The sequence below is a fragment of the Phaenicophaeus curvirostris genome, chromosome 1 (assembly GCF_032191515.1).
Source record: "Phaenicophaeus curvirostris isolate KB17595 chromosome 1, BPBGC_Pcur_1.0, whole genome shotgun sequence".
Classification (NCBI taxonomy): domain Eukaryota; kingdom Metazoa; phylum Chordata; class Aves; order Cuculiformes; family Cuculidae; genus Phaenicophaeus; species Phaenicophaeus curvirostris.
The window spans coordinates 41868260-41888879 of record NC_091392.1 but is presented as its reverse complement, the minus strand read 5'-3'; the positions used below and the strand labels follow the sequence as shown (position 1 = coordinate 41888879).

Below are 20620 nucleotides of genomic sequence, written 5' to 3'. Positions count from 1 at the left end.
TGCTTGGAACAATGTCCTTTCGCTCCATCTGTTTGGTTTACTGCTTCCCCTGGTAAAACTCTGTCAGAACCATTAAACTTCAGACAGAGGAGATCTGTTTGGCTTTCGCGGAGCTGCTCGAAGGGTTTTTGCACTTAGCCCTGGAAGCTGTGTTTCTACCGCATCCCCCACGGAGTGGGGTGTCCCCAACCCCAGTGGCTGCCAATCCAGACCAAGGCCGTACAGTTTCATGTATTATTTATTGACAAGGTGGAGGCCTGGGCAGCGGGGAAGGGGAGGGAAGGGGGCTGCTTGGGCTCTGCTGGCAGTGCTGGGATGGTGCTTTGAGTCCATTGCTCATAGGGATTAGGTGAGGGTGCTTGACCCCACCAGGATGTGTCCCCCCATCCCTGGGGGCTGTGGTCTGTCCAGCATCAGTCCCCATCCCCTGAGTAGCTTCCCCGCTCTAGCAATTGTGCTCCTGGCTCAGCCTTTTCCTGGGCTGGGCTGAGAACGGCTGAAACTCATTGTCCAGATGAGAAGGGCCGGCCTGGCCTTCTTGATGGTGAAGTGAAGCCAGCAGGCACCGTCTCCAGGAGGAGGAAGGATGATCTTCCGCCGCGGCCATCCATCGGTGTTGACAGTCGGAGCTACCATGCTCCCTGTGCTTCCAGCCCTCAGACGGTGACCTCGGTCTTGCTGTTGGTGGCGAGGTGCCGGCTGGGCTGGCCGTACAGCGGGGCGGTGGGGCTGAAGGTGTCGGGCAGCCCCTCAAGGCGCAGGGCAGCCAGACCTGGCCGCCGGGGGCCGTGTGGGGGGCCCCCCTCCCAGCCCCCTGGGAAGGCCGGGCCCCCCGGCAGCTTGGCGCCCTTGGCTTTGGGGAGGGGGCAGCCCTCGGGCAGCATCGGGGCCTCGGCGGGCGAGAAGGGCAGGGGGCTGGCAGGGGGTGCCTCCAGCCCCCCAAACCGCCTGTAGAAGTCCTCAGGGGCGCTCTCTGTGGGGACAGCGATGCAGTGTCACATCCCCGCCTCTGCCAGCACAGGGGGCTCCTGAGGGCTGATTGACTGAGGAACGAGGGGGGTCCTGGACATGGACTGGGTTCAGAATGCTACAAGTGTTTGGGAGACGCGGGGCAGCAACTGGCTGAGGAGTTGAGTAGGTCCATGTGGGATGCTGGTCGTGCAGGGGATTGCTGGGGCAGAAGGAAAGCTGCCAAGCCTCTGAAACGAGCAGCAGCCCTGGGGGACTGGGGTGCCCATTCTGCTCGCAAACCTCCATCATCCTCCTGCTCCTCCCCACCTGCCTGCTGGGTCCATCAGCCACATCCTCATCCCACCACCATGGTGGGGAGGCACTGGCACAGGTTGCCCAGGGAAGCTGTGGCTGCCCCATCCCTGGGGGTGTTCAAGGCCAGGTTGGATGGAGCCTTGAGCAGCCTGGTCTAGTGGGAGGTGTCCCTGTCTGTGGTGGGGGCGGGTTGGAACTGGATGGTCTTTAAGGTCCCTTCCAACTCAAGCCATTCCATGATTCTATTCCCGCCCTGCAGCTACCATAAAGGCACGCGCGGACCAGCACTCACCTCCAGCCTTGAGGGTGGCGTAGGTGGTGTAGGCCGGGGCTGGCAGGTCCAGGCCACTGGCCAGTGGCAGGCGCTTGCCGTGGCCGTGGGGCCGCCCCAGCGAGGGGGTGATGGCCACCGCGTTGTTCAAGGGCGGCTTGTCTGGGGGAGGCAGAGGCAGGCAGGCAGGGGGCTCAGCCACGGGCAGTGCCCTCCCGCTGCCTTTAGACACCCAAGGGAGCTTGTTTTCCCCACTGCTTGTTTTCCTTACCTGTGCCATTCCTGGGGGGCACCCGGGGGAGCCCCTCACCCAGCGGCACCTGCACGCCCCCCATGAGGCCGTCGGTGTGATCGGAGGGGCTGTGGCCTGGCTGCTTCAGCAGGTCTGTCAGCGTCCTGGGGAGGGGGAAAAGGGTGGTTAAAATCATAGAATCACCAGGTTGGAAAAGGCCCACCAGATCATTGAGTCCAACCACTCCTATCAAATACTAAACCATGCCCCTCGGCACCTCATCCACCCATCCCTTAAACACCTCCAGCGAAGGGGACTCAACCACCTTCCTGGGCAGCCTCTGCCAGTGCCCAATGACCCTTTCCGTGAAAATTTTTTTCCTAATGTTCAGCCTAAATCTAATCTCCCCTGGCGGAGCTTGAAGCCGTTCCCTCAAGGTGATATCCTGCTCCCCGGCCCCACCAATGCACTCCAGCCCCCTGAACCCCTCTCTCTGAAGGCAGATGCGAACAGTCTGGGGCTGGGATCTGGCCACTGGGAAGCAAGGATCACACCCACGCTCCCAATTCAGCATTGGCATCGGGGCTGGCGAGCCCCCTGCGACACCGAATTGGGGTTGGCTGGGGCTGAGCACTCCCGGGTACAGGAGTGTCATCAGGTGAGGGTGGCAAGGGGGACAGGTGGCTTGGAGCAAGCTGCAAGGGTACAATGAACCAAGGCGGAGGAACACGAACTGGCAATGGCTGGAGCAACACCTCAGGGATGCTCCCCTGGAGTGAGAGCATGGTGGAGGGGATGAGAGGAGGCGATGCCTGCACTTGAGTCCCTTCAAAGCGAAAAAAGACCCTGAGGAAGGGATTAGAGAAGCCGCTTGCATCTCTTCAGGAGGAAGATGAACTAGCAGTGGCCTCCAGCACATGCGCTGTCCATGCGTAACGCCCTCCTTGCAAGTAACAGCATTAAACATTAAACACCATTACATAAGATAAAGACCTACTTCGTTTAACATTCATGGATGGAGATGCTGCAGTCCCACCGCGGCGCACCAGCAGTGCCAGAGCAGGGTACAACGGTGCTGGTGGAGCAGGACACGCTGGCAGTGCTGGAGCGGCGCGTGCTGGTGATGCTGCAGCAGGACCCACCGGTGGAGCCAGAGCAGGACACACCGGTGGAACCAGAGCAGGACACACCGGTGGAGCCAGCACAGGGCACACTGGTGGAACCAGAGCAGCACACACCGGTGGAACTAGAGCAGGACACACCAGTGGAGCTAAAGCAGGACATGCCCACGCAGCATCGTGGCCTTTGGCAGCAAATTCCAGGGCAAGGATGGCACTGTCCTGCTGACATGGAACTCCGCAGGGAGGAAACTCTCAGTTCTCTCTGCAGAGATCAGCCCTGCATGACTGCAAGGGCTCAGGGGTGTCCACTCAGAGCTTTTTTTTGGCTCCCAAATCTGTGGCTCGCTGTCGGCACACCTTGCACCTTGAAGGCTGTGGCTGGCTCATAGACACAGTGGGAGCTGTAGCAGGAACTCACGGTCAGCAAGTGGCTGGACGATAAATCAACAGGTTGAACTCAACGTGCATGAATGCAAATTGGAGAGGAATGGGGGGAATAATCCTGATTTGGTGGATGTGTCAGCTCATGGCTCCAGAGCTTGTACCCAGTGCAAGGAATTGCTGAGGAAGGCAATGAGAACAACAAGGAAAGCAATGCGTTATGCCTGGGCATGCAGGTGTCCAGGGGGGCCGAGGGCTGTTCCTGGGACGTTTTCCCTCCCAGCTTGGATCCAGTGAATATCACAAGGCAATGCCAAGAGTAAAAGCTACAAGGCCTTTTGGTTCATTACAAGTAAAAGCACTCAGCCTTTTGGTTCATTCCACGCTATTCTTGGGGAGCTTTGGATAACAGGCCCCTTGGGATCACCCAGTCTCCAAATGGGCCAACAGGATCCTCGTGGAGCCAAAGAAATTGAAATAAGGGAGGAACAAGCCCCGGCACTAGTATATACTGGGGGCTGAGCTTGGTGAAAAAGGGCCTGGGGATCCTGGTAGACACCAAGCTGACCTTGGGATAAATAAGTCTAACGGTAACCCTGGCTGCGTTAGGCAAAGAGTTGCCAGCAGGTCCGAGGGAGGTGATCCTTTCCCTCTACTTGGCAGTGGTGAGTTCCCACCTGCTGTCTCCAGCTACGGGCTCCCCAGTCCAGGAAGGACACAGACAGACTGGAAAGAGTCCAGCAAAGGGCCACAAAGATGATGACGGGACTGCAGCATCTCTACTGTAAGGACAGGCTGAGACCTGGAACTACCCAGCCTGGAGAAGAGAAGGCTCATGTGGTTCTTAACACCGTATATGAATATCTGACAGGAGGGTACAACAAGGACAGGGTTAGGCTGACAAGAGACAATGGGTGCAAACCAAAACACACAAAATACTGTTTAAACAGCAGAAAGAGTATTTTTCTTTTCCTGCAAGGGTGGTTGAATGCTGGACCAGGCTGCCCAGGGAGGCTGTAGCACCTCCATCCTGCAACTCTTCAAACCCCACACGTGCTCAGGAGCCCTCCTGCAGCCAACTGGCTCCAGCTCTGGCCCAGCCAGGCTCCTTTGGCCACTGATGCTGCACCCAGAGAAGTTCTGGGCATGAGCCTGGGTGGGCAGGGGCGAGGCAGGCCCCCCACGGCCATGAGCACGGTCTGTCAACCCAGGGAGCTGCCGCCCCATCAGCTCCCACCTTCCCTGGGGTGCATTGCTCACCGGCCACCTCCCCGCTGGCTGCTGCCGGCTCTCACCTGTCCCTGGGGCCCAGCGCTCCAGCAGGGATGTTTCACCAGGAAGTTTGATGCAATTTGACCTATTTTTATTTAAATATTATTTCTTTTTTTTTTTTTTTATTCCCTGGGTCTATTTATGAAGCTTGAGCAATCCTTTATCTGCGACTTTCCCTCTCCGGATAAATCCACTCGTGCTCTTTCTCATAAGCCAATCGTGCAGGATGTGTGGATGATAACAATTAACAGTGATGGCGTGAGCAGCTCTCCACAAGTGATTTTGCTGAGGTGGGAAGCGTGCACAAGCCCTCAGCATCAGCCTCACCCCTCACCTTGTGCCACAAGCCAGGCCCCCTCCCTGTCCCCATCCTCAGGCAGCGCGGTGCAAGGGGAGGTGGACTTGGAGGGTGCCACCATGCTGAGGAGCTGCTGTCTCCTTCTATGTGTTTTGAGGGGTTTTACGAGCTCAAGCCTAGCCCTAGGGCTGGGGGGGCTTGGGGAAGGTCAGGGCACGTCTCTAGGTCATCTAGCGAACTGTGGGGCTGAGGTAGCTCCAAGGTGCAGATGGAGGTGGGGAACACAGGGCAAATGCAGCTTTAAACGTGCATCGCTCATCTGCGACAAAGCAATACGGAGCAGCTCCGGTGAGGTCTCACCATCATGTCCACGGACACCAAGCACGTGAGACCATGGGTGAAGGTCGCTGGGGCAGGATCCTGCTCCCAGCTACCACCTGGCTTGACCAAGCACAGCCTCATCCGCGCTGGCATTCAGCCGCCTCTGCGGCAAGTCTGGTTGTGCCAATGGATGCCACTAAGGTCCCCAAAACCAGCCTGGTGCAAGTCCTGAGACCCGGCAAAGAGGCAGATCCGGGAACAGGAACAGCAGAGGCTGAGAGCTCCGTGGCAGGAGCTCTCACACAGAGCTCTGTGCTCCCAAGCCGTACCCAAGGGAGCCACCAGAGCACGTGAAATGGAGGTGCTCACGTTGGAAGGAGACATGGAGCCTGGCAGAGCCCCTCAAGCCCAGAGCTGACCTGCTTTTGGGAGGCCCAAGCTCCACACCCCGCAAACTCAATGGGAAGAGTGGCTGCAAGCCCTAGGCAAGGGGACAGGGAACAATGAGAGAGGAGGCAGGAGCACAACCACTGGAGGAGAGGACAGACAATGAAGTGACTGGCCAAGTAACATTGCCCTGAGCTGGAGTGAACCCCTGGAGGGGCTGCAGAAGATGGCAGCTACCAGCCGAGTGGGGTTGGTGAGGTTTGGAGCAGAGGCGATGGTGGAGGAGACATGTGTCCCACCACGGCTGCAGGTGGGCTGGCACCCTGGCTAGCCACGACGACCCCGTGCCCAGCGAGAGCGTCACCTTCACCTCCCAGGGGCCACATGTGCCATGGCTTATGGTGCATCTGCTTGGGACAGGGACACCTCCACACCCGAGCTGGGACACCCAGGGATGCTCAGGAAGGCTTGGGGGTAGCAGTGCACTTTTGCAAAACTGGAGTTTCAGTGGTGGTTAAGGGAGTGTGGGCAAAGCATCGGGTGGTGGAAGTGTGCCTGCCTGCCTAGCTGGATATTCCATCCAGTCTGTGGACAGAGGTCTGCGTCCCCCTCCCTGCCAGAGCTAGGTCCCCTCTGTCACCTTGTGGAGAGCCGGGGCAGCAGGTGATGACTCGCCATACTGCCTGCAAATGCCTTTTCTATGTCTTTGCTGTCACCTGCTACTGTGGGTATCGACCAGCGGCACAGCCACAGACTGGAGCGGTGCCAGACAAACACCCAGCACAGTCGGATGTGCCGTGGGGCCAGGCTGTGGGACCCCCATGGGGTGACCCAGAGAGTGAAAAGCCAGCATTGAGGGCTTGGATACTGTGGCTACCAGCTCCCGCCTGCTTTATTGCCCCTCTCCAGGATCCCTGCTGTCCCCAGGAGGCTGCTCCTCACTCAACCCTTCCTATGGGGATGTTCACCCCAGTCATAACCTGCCATCCTGCTTGGGAGGGTTTTGGGGAGTAGTCTGTGGCACACGTGCCTGCTCTCGTGTGACGGGTGCAGACAGATCTTGGGGGGCCCCCGGGGACCCAATGTCCCCGGAGATCCGAGGCCCGAAGAAAAACACGGGCAGGTGTTCCTGACTCAACGCGGGGTTTGGCTGGGCTGAGCAAGTGCTGGGGACGAGTGCCAAGCGTGAGCCAAGCAGGAAGGAGAGGGGCTTGTGGGAGCTGCCATAAGGCCCTGCAGGAGGAAAGCGGATGGGGAGGGGAAGACACGCCAGGTTAGCCACAACCACTAAGGCATCCACTCCCCTGGGTGGACTGGCAGCCAGAGCTGGGAGGAGAAGCTGTGTCAGAGGTAGCTGAGCCACTGGGGTCTCAGATAAGTTGGACAATGGCTCAGGTGTGTCCATATTTTTCACGGAAAGGGTCATTGGGCACTGGCAGAGGCTGCCCAGGGAGGTGGTTGAGTCACCAACCCTGGAGGTGTTTAATGGACGGGCGGACGAGGCGCTGAGGGGCATGGTTTAGTGTTTGATAGGAATGGTTGGACTCGATGATCTGGTGGGTCTTTTCCAACCTGGTGATTCTATGATTCTATATGGGAGGAGCTGGTGGGGTTTCTGCACCTGATCGCTCTTCCTGGGCTCAGAACAGGACCGTGATGAACGACGTCTAGGGGTGCAGAAGTGGCTGATCTTCCCTCCTAAATGGGAAGCCTGCAAGCAGTGGTGGTGGGAGCCACCCTGGGGCAGCAAGCAGTGCTCCAAGGAACGGAAAAACCCCAGCAGGCAGGAGGGATGAGAATGGAAACCAAGCCGACCGCGCAACAAGAAGCTGGCCTGAGGCCACAATGCGGTGCCCGAAGAGCAAATGAGAAGCTCCTACCTGAGGCACCGGGAGGAAGGGAAGGTGGCACTGCCCATGCCCTGGGCCACGCGTGGGTACAGGGAGAGTGAGGCAGCTAGAAACAGCTCCACTCTCTCAGAGATGCTGAGATGAAATGTATCGTCTGGGCCAAGCAGGCACACAGCAGGATGGAGGCAACAGCGTCCCTTTTTGGATGCCTCTGCCCCTGGAACTCTCTCCATCTGCCCAGCAGCTGGGAGGCTCTGCCTTGCCCGGCGTCCAGGGCTCTGTACGCGTTGCACCGCTCCCACCCTGCCATAGCTTGCCGGTCACCATCCCCGTGGGACTGGAGCCACTCGTAGATTATGAAGAAGGACAACGGGCACAGGAGATGGTGAGACTTCTCCTGGGTTCTGCAGTGACGGAAGTGCCTTTCTGATTCTGTCCCACAAAAGCAGGCAAGGAAAATTCTCACCTTCTCCCAGTCTGTGTGCCGGTGCCTGAAAGATCTGTGGTTTTGGGGAGAAAAGGCTCCGATCTCCCCAAACTCATCAGCAAAGTTCAGGCTCGCACAAGAGAGAGAAAGGGAGGACATGGGGAAACACACGGCTTCGGTGGCACAGAATTGAGGCTCCCTGCAGCAAGCACCCCCTGGTCCCACCAGAGGCCAGTGATGGGAGAAGGCAAGACCCACTGGCAGGGGATGAGGACCTGGGTATGAGCGTCCCGGGGGCCGACGCTTCCCCGAGCCCAGTATCTCATTCCCAGGAGGTTGCGGCTGGGGGGGGAGACCGAAAAAAAAGACGTGACAGCGGGCGAGTGGAAGGGGAGTCTGGAGGCTGGTGGAGGCTGTATTGATCCTGTCAAGGTGCCAGCACTTGCTCAGGTGACGCGGGGAGAGGGGGAAGGCGCAGGCTCACAGCAGCACCCAGCCAGGCTCCCTACCCAGGGTGGGGCAGCAGCATGGAGCCCCCAAAACTGGCTCAGGAGGACCCTGCAACCCCCATCCATGCCCAGATATGACCCTGCTCCAAGCAGGGGGTTCAATCGTTGCTTCCCTGGGTGGGTGCGAGGAATGAGGTGGGTCTGGGGATGGGGCGCAGCACCCAGTGGGTGCCCAAGCCACGGGCAGGCATGGGGAGGTCCATGTCCTGGGAGAAGGAAAGAAGGTGTCTGTGCTAGGGGATGCTCCATGACCGTCCTGGCGAAACCATTTCCTTCTGCCCTGCTTTTTTTTTTCTCTTTCCTTAAGCTAAAATCCCTGAACAAAATGGCATAAAAAATGGGTTTATCACCAGGCTTGGTGTCCCCAGTGGGAACACACGAAGCAGAGCATGCAACCTGCTGCTTGGCGACGTGGTGGATTCGATTCAGCCCCTGGCCCCTCTTCCTGCAGCCCTCGCTGGGTCCCCTCTCCATCCCTCCCCTTCTGGTTCGGGGCACTCGTGGCATGACCGTGGCACAACAACGGCTTTGGTGAACCTGCTCCTCTGTGTGTGTGTGTGTGTGCGTGCACACGCATGTGCACACGTGTGCATTGTGTGTGCGCGGGGGGGAGGCTGAGGAGGGACAGCTCTGAGTCAGAACCGCAGGGGCAGAGCTGTGCTGGCAAGGCTGGAGCTGCCGGCAGCTGCTCCGAGGTGTTAAACTCATTGAATGTGATTGGTAAAAAAAAATAATAAAGAAAAAAGAAATTAAATAAAAAGGAGGGAGAAGCAAAAACTACCTAACCAGAGGAACTGCACAACACAACAGCGAGGGGAAAACAAGGCTGTGGAGTCATGGCTGTGGCCAGGGCCACCAACCCTGCCCTCCCTTGCCTGGTTTTGCCTTCGTGATGTCTTGCCTGGTCCTGCCTTTCCCCACCCCAGGCCAAAAGGGGGTCACCTGCTCCTCCTGCCTATTCCCACGCCCCTCAGCCTCCAGCCCGCGTCCCTGCTTGCTCCCGGGGATGCTGGCAGTGCACCCTGCGAGGCTGAGGCCAGGCCACTCGTGACACCTCAGTGCTGGGAGCAGAGGGGAATGCGCGGCAAGAGGCAGGGGTGGGATGGACCAAAGCAGGGCGAGAAGAGCATCTCTGGAGCCAGGACTGGGGCAGGAGGGAGAGGGGAAGACACATCGGTGGCCACGAGAACATCGGGGGGAGGCACAGAGAGTCCCCAAGGCTGAAGCGAGCCTGACACCCCAACCTTCTCCCTGCCAGCCCAGCGCTCGGGAGTGGGCTGAAAAGCCACAGGGCACGGTGGCAGCTGCCCAACTTTCTGCTGGAGGCCAAGCCGCAGCGAGTGTGCAGCCCTGTCCCCCCAGCAAGAGCGACGTCCCACCCTGGCGCACGGAGGGAGGCAGTCGTGCACATCCACGGGCGCTTGCACACGAGTGTGCGCACACGGAGACAGTAAAGCGGCCGTGGCAGAGCTGTCTTTGCCATCTCCTCTCCCCGACACAGCCAGCGAGGCTGAACCCAGGGGGATCACGGTCCTGAGTCACCCCACACACAACCGGACCCGGGCTTGTCTCCCTCGGACGCTGGGAACTGCAGCTTCGTTTTGGAGGGGCTCGGAAGCTGCTCCTAGAGCTCACACATCACCCACCCCAGTGCGTGTTGGGGATGGCACTGCTGAGACAGGAACGGGCCTCCTCAAGGGACAGAATGGGTTGTTTTGAGAGGGGATGGGTGTGCGTTCACCCCTTCCCATGGGGACTATCCTTGCTGGCAGGTTGGGGAGCTGCAGCCTGCCCACCCTGTGGCGTCTCAGCTCGCCGGGATGGGGGTTTTTGGGATCCGCTGACCCTCTTGGCAGCCCCAGGGTGAAGAGCGAGGGGTAGGGGACACGGGGGGAATGGGGTCGAGGACACGGGGGGGAATCGAGTCGGGGGCGAGTTGGCGGCCAACGAACCCCTTTACCTGGAGACGGTCATCTCCGTCTGGGGCCCTTGTGCCTTCTCCAGGCCCAGCTTGGTGAAGATGCCCACCAGCACCATGACGGCCACCACGCCACAGATGATGTAGACGATCATGTTGGTCCTGTCGCGGGCGGGATCCTCGGGGGTCTCGTCCACCCGGGTGGGCGGCTGCCCCGTGTTCACCCAGTTCGGGGTGTCGTAGTTGGAGCACCCGCTCTGGTCCAGCCGCCCCGGCTTGAACTGGCAGCAGAAGCGGTACCCGCAGGTGCCGCAGCAGTACTGGTAGATGCCGGCGTTGCAGTTGAACGGAGGGTCCCACTGCCCCATCACGTCGTAGTAGCCCCGGCAGCGGTCCCCCCCTCCTCCTCCTCCTCCTCCTCCTGCCGGGGTGGCCCCGGTGGGCGAGGGGACCGTCCCCTCCGGGGCCAGGCTGCTGTTCGCCCCCTCCCCGGGGCCGCCCTCGCCGGGCTCCAGCAGCAGCAGCACCAGGCACCACAGACCCACCACGGAGCCCGGCTCCATCCCAGGGGCCATAGGGGCCACTTAGAGCCGCTCCATGGTCGCCAAAGAGAGCCCCCCCCCCCTCGAGGAAGGCGGAGGGGGGGGGCGGGGGTGGAAGGCAAGAAAAAAAAAGGGGGAAAAAAAAAAAGGAGGGGGAAAAAAAGTGCGAGGGGACGTTCGCCTTCGCCGGCTGTGCCCTGCTCGGCCGAGGGGCAGCGGGTCAGCGCAGGAGGGGAGGAGGGCGGCGGGGAGCAACCCGCGTCCCCCGGCCGGCGGGGAGCGCAGGAGGCGGCGGGCGCCCCATCCCCGCGGCCCCGGAGAGGAGAAGGGGAGAGCGGCGAGAGCCCTTCGCACCGGGGCGGGAGGAGCAGCGGGAGCAGGAGGAGGAGGAGGAGGAGGAGGAGGTGGAGAAAAGGAGGGAGGGAGGGAGAGAGGGAGGGAGCCGGCGCGGGCAGCGAGGCGCGGGGGGCACGGCTCCCCCCCCCACTTCTGCCATCCTCCCGAGGAAACCGGAGAAGGTCCTTCACCGAGTCCTCTGCCAGGCTCCCCGCCGCCACCGGCCCGCAGGACGCCCGCCCTCCCCGTCGAGCTGCCGCCGCGGGCCAGCGGGCACGCCTGGTGCTCGCCCCCGAGCCCCCCCCGAGCCCCCCAACCCTGCAGGGACGCGACCCTCGGGGGCTGCTGGGTGTCCTCCTGCGTCCCCGCGGCTGAGAGACACGCGTGGGAGGAGGAGAGCGGCAGCCCCGGCCCCGCGGCGGCGTCCGAGCATCCCTCGAGGGGAGCTGGATGCCAAGGGGCTGCTGGAGGCTCCCACAAACCTCCTCCCCACAAACCTCCTCCCCACAAACCTCCTCCCCACAAACCTCCTCCCCACAGCCGTGATGGTTTCTATCAAGCCGCCAGATGACTCTTTTTTGGGCTTCGAAGCCTGGACAACACGCACCCGCTGCTCCGCTCTCTGGCTGGTGCCACCTGTAGAGGTGGTACGAAACCTCACAGCCAGGAAAAAATATTTCACGGAAAGGGTCATCGGGCACTGGAACAGGCTGCCCAGGGAGGTGGTTGAGTCACCAACCCTGGAGGTGTTTAAAAGACGGGGGGATGAGGTGCTGAGGGGCTGGTTTAGTGATTGATGGGAATGGTTGGACTGGATGATCCAGTGGGTCCTTTCCAGCCTAGTGATTCTAGGATTCTGTGATTCTAGTTGGAATGGTGGGATTCCCTGCTCTGGGGCTGTTGTGGCGAGAACAGGATGGGGGAAACTGAGGTTCCATCGAGGCTCTCGCCCAGCACCGGTGTGTTGTGCAGCCTGGGACAAGCGAGGGGCAGCAACGTGTGGGAGCTGAGGCTGCAGCCTCACCCTTTCTGGACAATCCTGCCCTAGGAAGGGCAGCAAATCCAGCATCACCACTGTGATCACCACTTTGTCACCATCCAAATCGCTTGTCCCTCTGTGCTTCGGCAGAGCAAGGCTGGATACAGCCTCATCCTGCCGCTGTGGCCAGCAGCTGCCCTGTCGGTAGCCCAGCCTGCAGGATGGGGCTACGCAGAGCCAGCAGGGGAGATCCAGCCAAGCAATGACACCGATAGACGTTGTAACCATACAGGGGAGTTAAATAGATTGGGGAGGTTCTGCTCCCTCTGACAGGTGCCTCCTGTGGGCCAACACTGAAGCCCTGTGGACCAGCCTGTCCCCAGGACTCATCCCTTACCTACCCCACCACAGGTGGCTGAGGGTCTCACGCTGACCTGGAGCTCCTGCAGAGACAAGTGCCCTGGCCAGGAGCTCGGTTGGGCTCCCACAGGCATGTGGGGTTAGAACTGGTTGTCGCAAGCTGCTCAGATGGGAGAGTGCTGCACTGCAGACGATGTGGGGGAATGAAAAGCAGTATTATTATCCTCCCGTTGCATCATGGAGATACAATGTTTTGGGCCAGAGCTTTGCCCAAGCACCTTTCCCCACAACAAGGGGGAAATGCTGCTGCCTTTTGCTGCGGGAGGGATTTAGGGGGTAAAATATCCTCTCCTTGGTCATCAAGCATGGGCCCTGCAGGCCCCTGGCTGCTTCCCATCTGGAAGCTGGCAAAATCTGATGACATTGAAAACATGGATAAGGAGAGCAGCTGGAGCCCGGGACATATACAATTGGCCCCCAGTGCCACAACCTAATAGAGATCCATTAGGTAAGGTAGCTTGTAGCCTCCAGAGCTTCCCGAAAGAGATAAAAAGCCAGTGAGGTGGAAGAAAACTGCACGTCTCCAAAAGACACACTTTCCCTGAGTCTCAGAGGGGCTCTCTGATGAAAGGCCCCATCGACTGGAAGTTGCAGACATGGGGGTCGTTAACACTAATAACCAAGAGCAGCATTGGTCTTGGGAGATTCTGTGCATGCAAAGTTTGCTGGCTGCCCAGGTAACGTCAGCAAATATTTCCCAGGTGCCAGACGATCACTTCCGACGTGCATGAGTGCAGAGCTGCCCCAGAGGTCCAGAGGCTTTAGTAGGCTGTGAGCAGACAGAGCAAAAATCTAGCCAAAATTGAGGAGTTTGCTGGAAAATGATTTCCTGATACGACCTGGGAGAAAGGGAACAGATTTAAGGGGAAGAGGATATTCACTGAGTGTGAAGCAGCAGATTTAAAGGGTCCCTAGGAGTGGGAGGGATGGAAAGCTGCTCGCAGGCGTTAGCTGGATGCATCAGTCCAGAAGGAAACCAAACCCAAGGGCACAGCGTAGAGGAGCACATCCTCTGTGCTCAGGGCAAGACCCCACGGGAGCTTTCTCTGTGCGGCACAGCCTGCAGCCCCGTTGAGCCGTCAGCTCATCTTCATCAAATAAGCAACCTGGCCACTAGCTCTCAGCAGAAAAAGGGAGGGAGCTGCAGGAGGGAAACCCTGGTGCCCACACCTCTCAGTCCCTGGGAATCAGTGGCAGGACCTGCAGGAAAATTCAGGTCAGCAGGGACCTCTGGAGAAAAAACAAAGGATGTGCCTGCGACATCCCTGGGCACTTCTAGGGATGGGGATTTGGGAGAGGAGCTCTGGCTAGCTTTGGCCATGAGCCTTGGAGGATGTAATGGAAATATCCCCTGCAGTGACAACACCACCCGGGGTTCGGAAGGGTGTCCTTGTGCCTGCAGAAATAGGGTACGGGTGGTTCAACACCGAGCGGGGAGGGAAGGGATGCGCTGAGCGCTGACACTATAAACAGATTGTTTCTGGCAGGCACGGCAAGCCAGTGGAGATCCTCTCTGCTGCAGTCAGACCCAGATCCCCACCAGTTGTCGGGGTGCAAGCCAGGCAGAGCTGCCAGACCCATGCCTGGGAAGGAGGAGAAGGGAGCCATCACCAATGGGAGGCAAAGCCACGGGAGCCTCCCTGAGTGCAGGAGGCTTTGGGGTACAATCAGCTTGCAAGGAAAGCTGGTGATGGGTGGTTGGAATCCCAGAGTTACCCAGGGAGCACATCCTAGAGCTGAGGAATCAGAGATGTTTACCCTAAAAAAGTGATTTTTTTGCCATGCAGGACTGAGCTGGCCCTGGGCCAATAAGGGAATGGAGGAAAAGATGCGGCTGTGGGGTGGATGCCCCACGCCAAAGGGCTGTGCCAGGGGAGAAGGTCTCTCACCAGCTGACATCCTCTGCCCGAGTGCCAAGGAGCGCTGTTAGGGTAGGTTCTGCTGCTTGCACATCAGCAGCTAACGCCCGACATCATCAGCTGGGAAGAGCTGAGGGCGAAGGAAGGCTGTCAGGAAGAGCTTCCAGCACACGCTTACAATGCTATCCCATCCCTTGCCTGGGGGCAGAGGAGAGGCAGAGTTCCTGCCACTGTCCCCGAACACGGAGCTCTGGCATCACCCAGGCCTCCCGGTTTCCCCCGGGACACCCCAGAGGAACCTGCTCCCTTCCAAACTTCAGCTACTGAAGTTAGTGCTTTTCCAGCCAGGGAAGATGATTTCCTTGCATTTGTCTTCACTATGGAGGACCTGGACCTGCTGTCTAGGACTGGGATAAGGGATCCGTAGGGTCAGGTGCTGGGCTAATGCATAGTAAGATGCTGCTCCCATTCCTCATGGACTCAGTGGATGAGGGAGCCCAAAGGAGAGCTCTCGGTGATGGAGAACTAAAGCAGGGGAAAGTTAAAGGTACTGGCGGGGGGAGGCAGGGCACAGGGACATGGTGGCAGAGCTCACAGTGCCCCTCATCCACCCTATTACCATGCTCGAGGGTTTTATTCCCCTGCCTGTGCTTGATGCTCTGGCTGTAAAATGGCTGTAAAAGAGTAATTGTGCCTCATAACAGCTTATAGAAAACACAGAAGCATATGTGCCTTTACCATTACGATCGTAATTGCAAACATTCAAAAGTCGAGATCTGCAAGCTCCCAGCTTCCTGAAGGCAGCTGGATTCGAAACCAAATGACATCCAGAGGAATCAAGAGAAGAATCTGTTCAAAGCAAGGGCTTATTTTTCATTTTCACTGCGGTATGGGCGAGCAGGATCCAGGCTGGCAGCCTGGGCTCCCCGAGCTGTCCCTGTTAGAGGGCAGCTGTGCCCCGAGATGCAGCCGCAGAGGCCCCCTCACACCGGCCGTGACCCCCAGAGTGCCGGTGGGGGCTGGCTGCTAGGGGATTTTACATTTAGGATTAATTCCAGGGACCATGCTGGTGACAGGGGGTGTGCTGGAGAATGCTGCCCCCCATGCAAGCACTAGGTACCCCGCAGCTTGCTGGCCGCAGGGACATTGCTGGTGCTGCTTGGGGAGCACGTTACGGATGGGTGTAGGGTCTTTGCAGCCACCTTTACACTAATCTGAGCTTTGGGGTGGCCAGTGGGACATCAGACTCAAAACCCATCTCCTCACTGGTGCTTACAAGTGAATGGAGAGGGAACAAACCGCTCGGAAACCTCCCTCCCAAGCAGCCAGTCCCTGTTGCTGCCCTGGGGGGAGCCCCAGCATCCTCTGCTTTCCTGCTTAAAGCAAATTTCCACCATCTTTTTCAAGTTTTAAAAGGCAATACAAGCACACCTGGAGGTGGTGGAGGTGTACAGCTTGGCTTGTGGCATCCCTGGCTGCGCTCCTCCTCCACTACCCCCTCCTTCCTTGGCTACTCTTGCCCTGGCCACACCTCATGCAAAGCGCTGGTATGAACAGCGATAATTTAGGGCAAAATACACCCAAACAGAGGAGGGATGAGAGGATTCCACCCCCATGTGAAACCTGGAGAAGAGAAGGCCCTGAAGAGAACTTATAGTGACCTTCCAGTACCTGAAGGGGCTACAGAAAAACTGGGGAGGGACTGTTTACAAAGGTTTGTAGTGATAGGACAAGGGGCAGTGGCTATAAACTGGAGGGGGGCAGATTTAGACTAGACATAAGGAGGAATTTCTTCACAATGAGGGTGATGAGGCACTGGCACAGGTTGCCCAGGGAAGCTGTGGCTGCCCCATCCCTGGAATCATTCAAAGCCAGGTTGGATGGGGCCTTGGGCAGCCTGATCTAGTGGGAGGTGTCCCTGCCCATCACAGGATGGTCTTTAAGGTCCCTTCCAACACAAAGCATTCTATGATTCTATGCAGGATGCTTCTGGGGGTGGGGGGAGTCTCCTGTGTGTAAAGGGGAGGACCAGCCTGAGGATGCTTTTGTGAACTGTGGTGCAATAAGAAAAACAGGCTGTGGCAGCGAAAGGGACCTAACACCTTCTCCCCACACTCCAGGACCTGAGTTGGCAGATGCAACAGAGCGAGCTGTTGGCATTTTCCAGGGAGAGGATTTAGGGCGCCTGTTCCGTCGGCCAAGGCAGAGTCAGCGGGAGGAGGCCATATGGCCGGCAGCAGCGCGCGGCGTGCGTCCTGGCGGCAGACCGGCAGCAGCAGGCAGAGCTTCTCCTTGGGAAGGGTGGCTGTGCCAAGTGCAGGCTCCGGCACAGGCACCGGCAGGCTGCCAGGTATGTTCAGGTGCCGTGGGAGGCTTGGATCCTGCAGGGTGGCACAGCATGGGGGGACACCTCCATTCAAACCAGCTCCCTCTCCTCATCTCTGGGCTGTAGCGGGGTGCGAGTGCCGGTGAGCTGGGCTGGGCACGGGAAATACAGGCCGTGGAAGGGGATACAGCACATAAATATGTGCATGTGAGCATCCGAGTGCGTGGTGGGGGGTTGTGGGTGCACGTGTGTGTGTGTGTAAATGCGTGGTGGGGGCTGCGTGTACATGGGCACGTGCTTATATGTGATTGCCTGGTGGCAGAGGGGTCCAGGCATGTGGTAAGTGGCTGTGAGCTGCTGGCCACCTCAGGGAGAGGCGGGTGGATGTGATGTGGCCAGGGGAGTCCTGGTGGATGTGATGTGGCCAGGGGAGTCCTGGTGGAGCAAGGTGGCCAGAGCAGCTGGAGCAGCCGATCTGCTGCTAAAGCCTATGTGCTGGGAAAGCCGGCATCTGAGCAGGGCTGCCTGGTGCCTGCAAAACTCCCAGCAAGCAGAAGAAATCTTTTCTTCTACAAGGACAATCTAGTGGGATGTGTCCCTGCCCATAGAATCATAGAATCACTAGGTTGGAAAGGACCCACTAGATCACCGAGTCCAACCATTCGCATCAATCACTAAACCGTGCCCCTCAGCACCTCATCCACCCGTCCTTTAAACACCTCCAGGGAAGGTGATTCAACCACCTCCCTGGGCAGCCTCTGCCAGTGCCCAATGACCCTTTCTGTGAAATATTTATTCCTGACGTCAAGCCTGAACCTCTCCCTGTCACCTGGGGGAAGAGGCCAGCACCCTCCTCTCCACAACTTCCTCTCAGGTAGTTGTAGAGAGCAATGAGGTCTCCCCTCAGCCTCCTCTTCTCCAGGCTAAACAACCACAGCTCTCTCAGCCATTCCTCATAAGGCCTGTTCTCCAGCCCCTTCACCAGCTTCATTGCTCTTCTCTGGACTCGCTCCAGAGCCTCCACATCCTTCTTGTGGTGAGGGGCCCAGAACTGAACGCGGGATTCAAGGTGCGGTCTCACCAGTGCCAAGTACAGGGGCACAATAACCTCCCTGGACCTGCTGGCCACACCATTTCTGATACAAGCCAAGATGCCATTGGCCTTCTTGGCCACCTGGGCACACTGCTGGCTCATGTTCAGCCACTGTCAACCAACACCCCAGATCCTTCTCCTCCAGGCAGCTTTCTAGCCAGTCTTCTCCTAGTCTGTAGCTCTGCAGCTCTGCACAGGGTTCTTGTGCCCCAAGTGCAGGACCTGGCATTTGGCCTTGTTAAACCTCATGCCATTGGACTCTGCCCAGCGGTCCAGCCTGTTCAGATCCCTTTGCAGAGTCTCCCTGCCCTCCAGCAGATCCACGCTTCCACCCAGCTTAGTGTCATCTGCAAACTTGCTAAGGGTGCACTCAATGCCTTCATCCAGGTCATTGATAAAGACATTGAACAGGGTTTGACACAGAACTGAGCCCTGGGGAACCCCACTTGCAGGTTGGTTGGAACTAGATGATCTTTAAAGTCCCTTCCAATCCAGACTATTCTATGATTCTACGATTCTATGATATTTCAGCATGGAAACAGAGGATGGCTAGTGGGACATTATCAGCAGGATAATATCCATCTCCTCCTCTGCCTGCTCTGACCTGTGCTGGGGGACAAGCTCCTCCAGCAGGGAGGTGGAGCAGCTCAGCACCTCCCTCCTTCCCAGTCTTTGTCCTTGGTTGAGGTGCAAAGGAATGAAAAAGCAATCAGGGATGTGTCCAGAGAAAGAGAGGCTTCGGGCAAGCATATGGGGAAGGCTCATGAGCAGAACTGAGCAGGAAAGGTCCTCAGATCATGTTTGCTTTTCCACATGGCAGAGGACAAGGGGTAGTGAGAAGGTAAAGAAAATGCGGATGTGAGGATGTGCTGCCCCCTGTGCATTGCTTTCACACAGAGCAGCGTGCCACCTTTGGGATTGTCACCTTCCTCCATACGTCCTTCCCTGGGTGCTGGCACATGGGGAGCTGCCTCATCCTCTCTCCAGTGGTGGACCATGGGCTCTGCTTGCCCTTGGCTTCCCAAGAGCGATCCCAGAGTGGATGCGCTTGGCCTTTGATGTCTCTTTTCCTCGGATTAGAGGAAGGAGAGGGCTTTGCTATCAAAGGGCTGGCTGCGGGCAGAGCTCCCTTGCCTGCTGGGAGCCTGCAGGCTCTCGAGCCAGCTTCATTTTAGCCTGATCTGCCTTTGCGAGTGAGACCTGCTGAAGACAGCCCAATCCTATTAGCATCAGGGATTTGCTTCAGGTCTCCCATCATTAACCTGATGACATTTCACTGTGCAATAAGCCCCTGCCTTTTGGGAGACTGAAAATTAAGCACGTTGCTTTCCCTCTGTAGGAACTGTCCCCGTGTTGTGCCAGCAGGAGCCCCGCTGCAGTGATCAGGAGTCACCTTGGTGCTCCTATCGAATACCGCACTTTTCTTCTACCTCCCAAATCCCATCCCAAGGACAAGACAGATGCCACCAACAGCAGGGCTCTGGGTGAAACAAGTAACGTGTTTGCAACCCAGGAGCACCAGCTGAAGCCATTGTGGCTTTGAGCCTCTTGGAAGGAAGGCTAAGAGCAGGTAGGGTCAGACCAAGGGGTTGTCCAGCCCCAGGAATCACCTGACAGTGACCAAAGGGAGATACTGAAGACATGGTAGGAGGACAAGCATTTAATGAGACTGTCCCAGGCCATCTCCTTGCCTCCAGCAGCCTGAAGGACTCCTGACCCAGGGGCTCTTTCTGGGATTTGGTGTGTCCCAAAGGGTCTCCTTCCTGAGTTTGTCTGGGCTTCCCTTCAACTCCTCACCTAGTCACCTAGTATTAGTCAGGGGTGTAAAGTCCCCGAGTGGGCTGAGCCTTAGCCCACTCTTTGTTGCTGTGCTCCGGATAAATGCAAATATTCACTATACCTTCCCAAATCTCCTTTGAAAATGCATTTTCACTGCTGCCTGCTTGCCATAATATCTAACTACAGCAGAAGAGCCTTGACATTCTGGCTGGGTTGCCCCCATGCCTTGGAGATCCTGCACCCCTTCTTCTCAGTCAACAAGGGACCGTCCCTTGACACGTGTGAGCACATCACCCACCCGGTGTGCTGGGAGCTCGCCTGCTCCTGTTCTGCCAGAGCAGATGGCAATTGCAAGCTCGCAGAGTGAGATTCAGCTTAAACAAATATTGTGGGTATAAAAAATCCCATATAGAGCAAGGAAAGGGGGAAGGCTGGCACTGCTCGGTGCAGGCCAGAGGTGAGAGGAGAGCAATTAAATGAGCAGTTTTGAGCCAAACCCAAGGGGATCAGTCCCACCCCGAGGAGGCAAGGGACACGGGGAGATGAGAGGCAGTGGAACCTCCTGTGATCAGGGGTGCAGGAGGATCAGTGGAATATCTTGCGGAAAGAAGGAAAGGAAAAGAAAGCAAGATGCTGACTCCTCACAAATTACTTCCGAAGATCTACGTGAGGTTTGCAAAGTGCTGAGACAAGACAAGGGGCTCAGGAACCACTTGCAGCTCTGTGGAGGACAGGGTAAGAGGGAGAATGTCTGATGAGAGGAATAGGACTAAATTCAGAAGCACAGGAGACAACCTGAAAATTCAGACAGTGAGACATATGTGGCTACAAGAGCGTCTCAGGCTGGAGCAAGCCGAGCATCATTAAAAACGTGCCAAAGCAGCAGAGCAGGCTCAGGGCAGAGGATATGACAGGTCTGCTCTCACTTCTGCAACCACCCAAGCGTGGCGGCCGAGGCGGCTGGGGCATGTTCTCGTGCACGTGGGACCCTGCCGGCAGGGTGCAGGCAGAGGGATGGTGAAGCCTCGCCTGC

At 58.1% G+C, this 20620-nt stretch overlaps 1 protein-coding gene across 1 annotated transcript; it reads right to left on the bottom strand.

The window, feature by feature from the left end:
- Positions 1-220: 220 nt before the first annotated feature.
- SHISA8 (shisa family member 8) lies at positions 221-11825 on the bottom strand. Its single transcript, XM_069849752.1, has 6 exons — positions 11659-11825; positions 11283-11449; positions 10296-10836; positions 1809-1933; positions 1559-1699; positions 221-973 (listed from the first exon to the last, which is right to left on the bottom strand). Exons 1-6 carry the CDS (start codon positions 11823-11825, stop codon positions 657-659), a joined length of 1458 nt encoding a protein of 485 aa, XP_069705853.1. The 3' UTR covers positions 221-656.
- Positions 11826-20620: the final 8795 nt, after the last annotated feature.

What these genes read in the sequence shown, in the direction of transcription:
- SHISA8 (XM_069849752.1), bottom strand. Translation starts at nt 11,825, where the DNA reads ATGACCCTTTCCGTGAAATATTTTTTCCTGGCTGTGAGGTTTCGTACC. An exon ending in ATCACGGCTGTGGGGAGGAG is followed by an intron (nt 11,450 to 11,658) that starts GTTTGTGGGGAG and finishes GCGTCCCTGCAG; the next exon opens with GGTTGGGGGGCTCGGGGGGG. An exon ending in GCCCCCCAGGAATGGCACAG is followed by an intron (nt 1,700 to 1,808) that starts GTAAGGAAAACA and finishes TGCCTCCCCCAG; the next exon opens with ACAAGCCGCCCTTGAACAAC.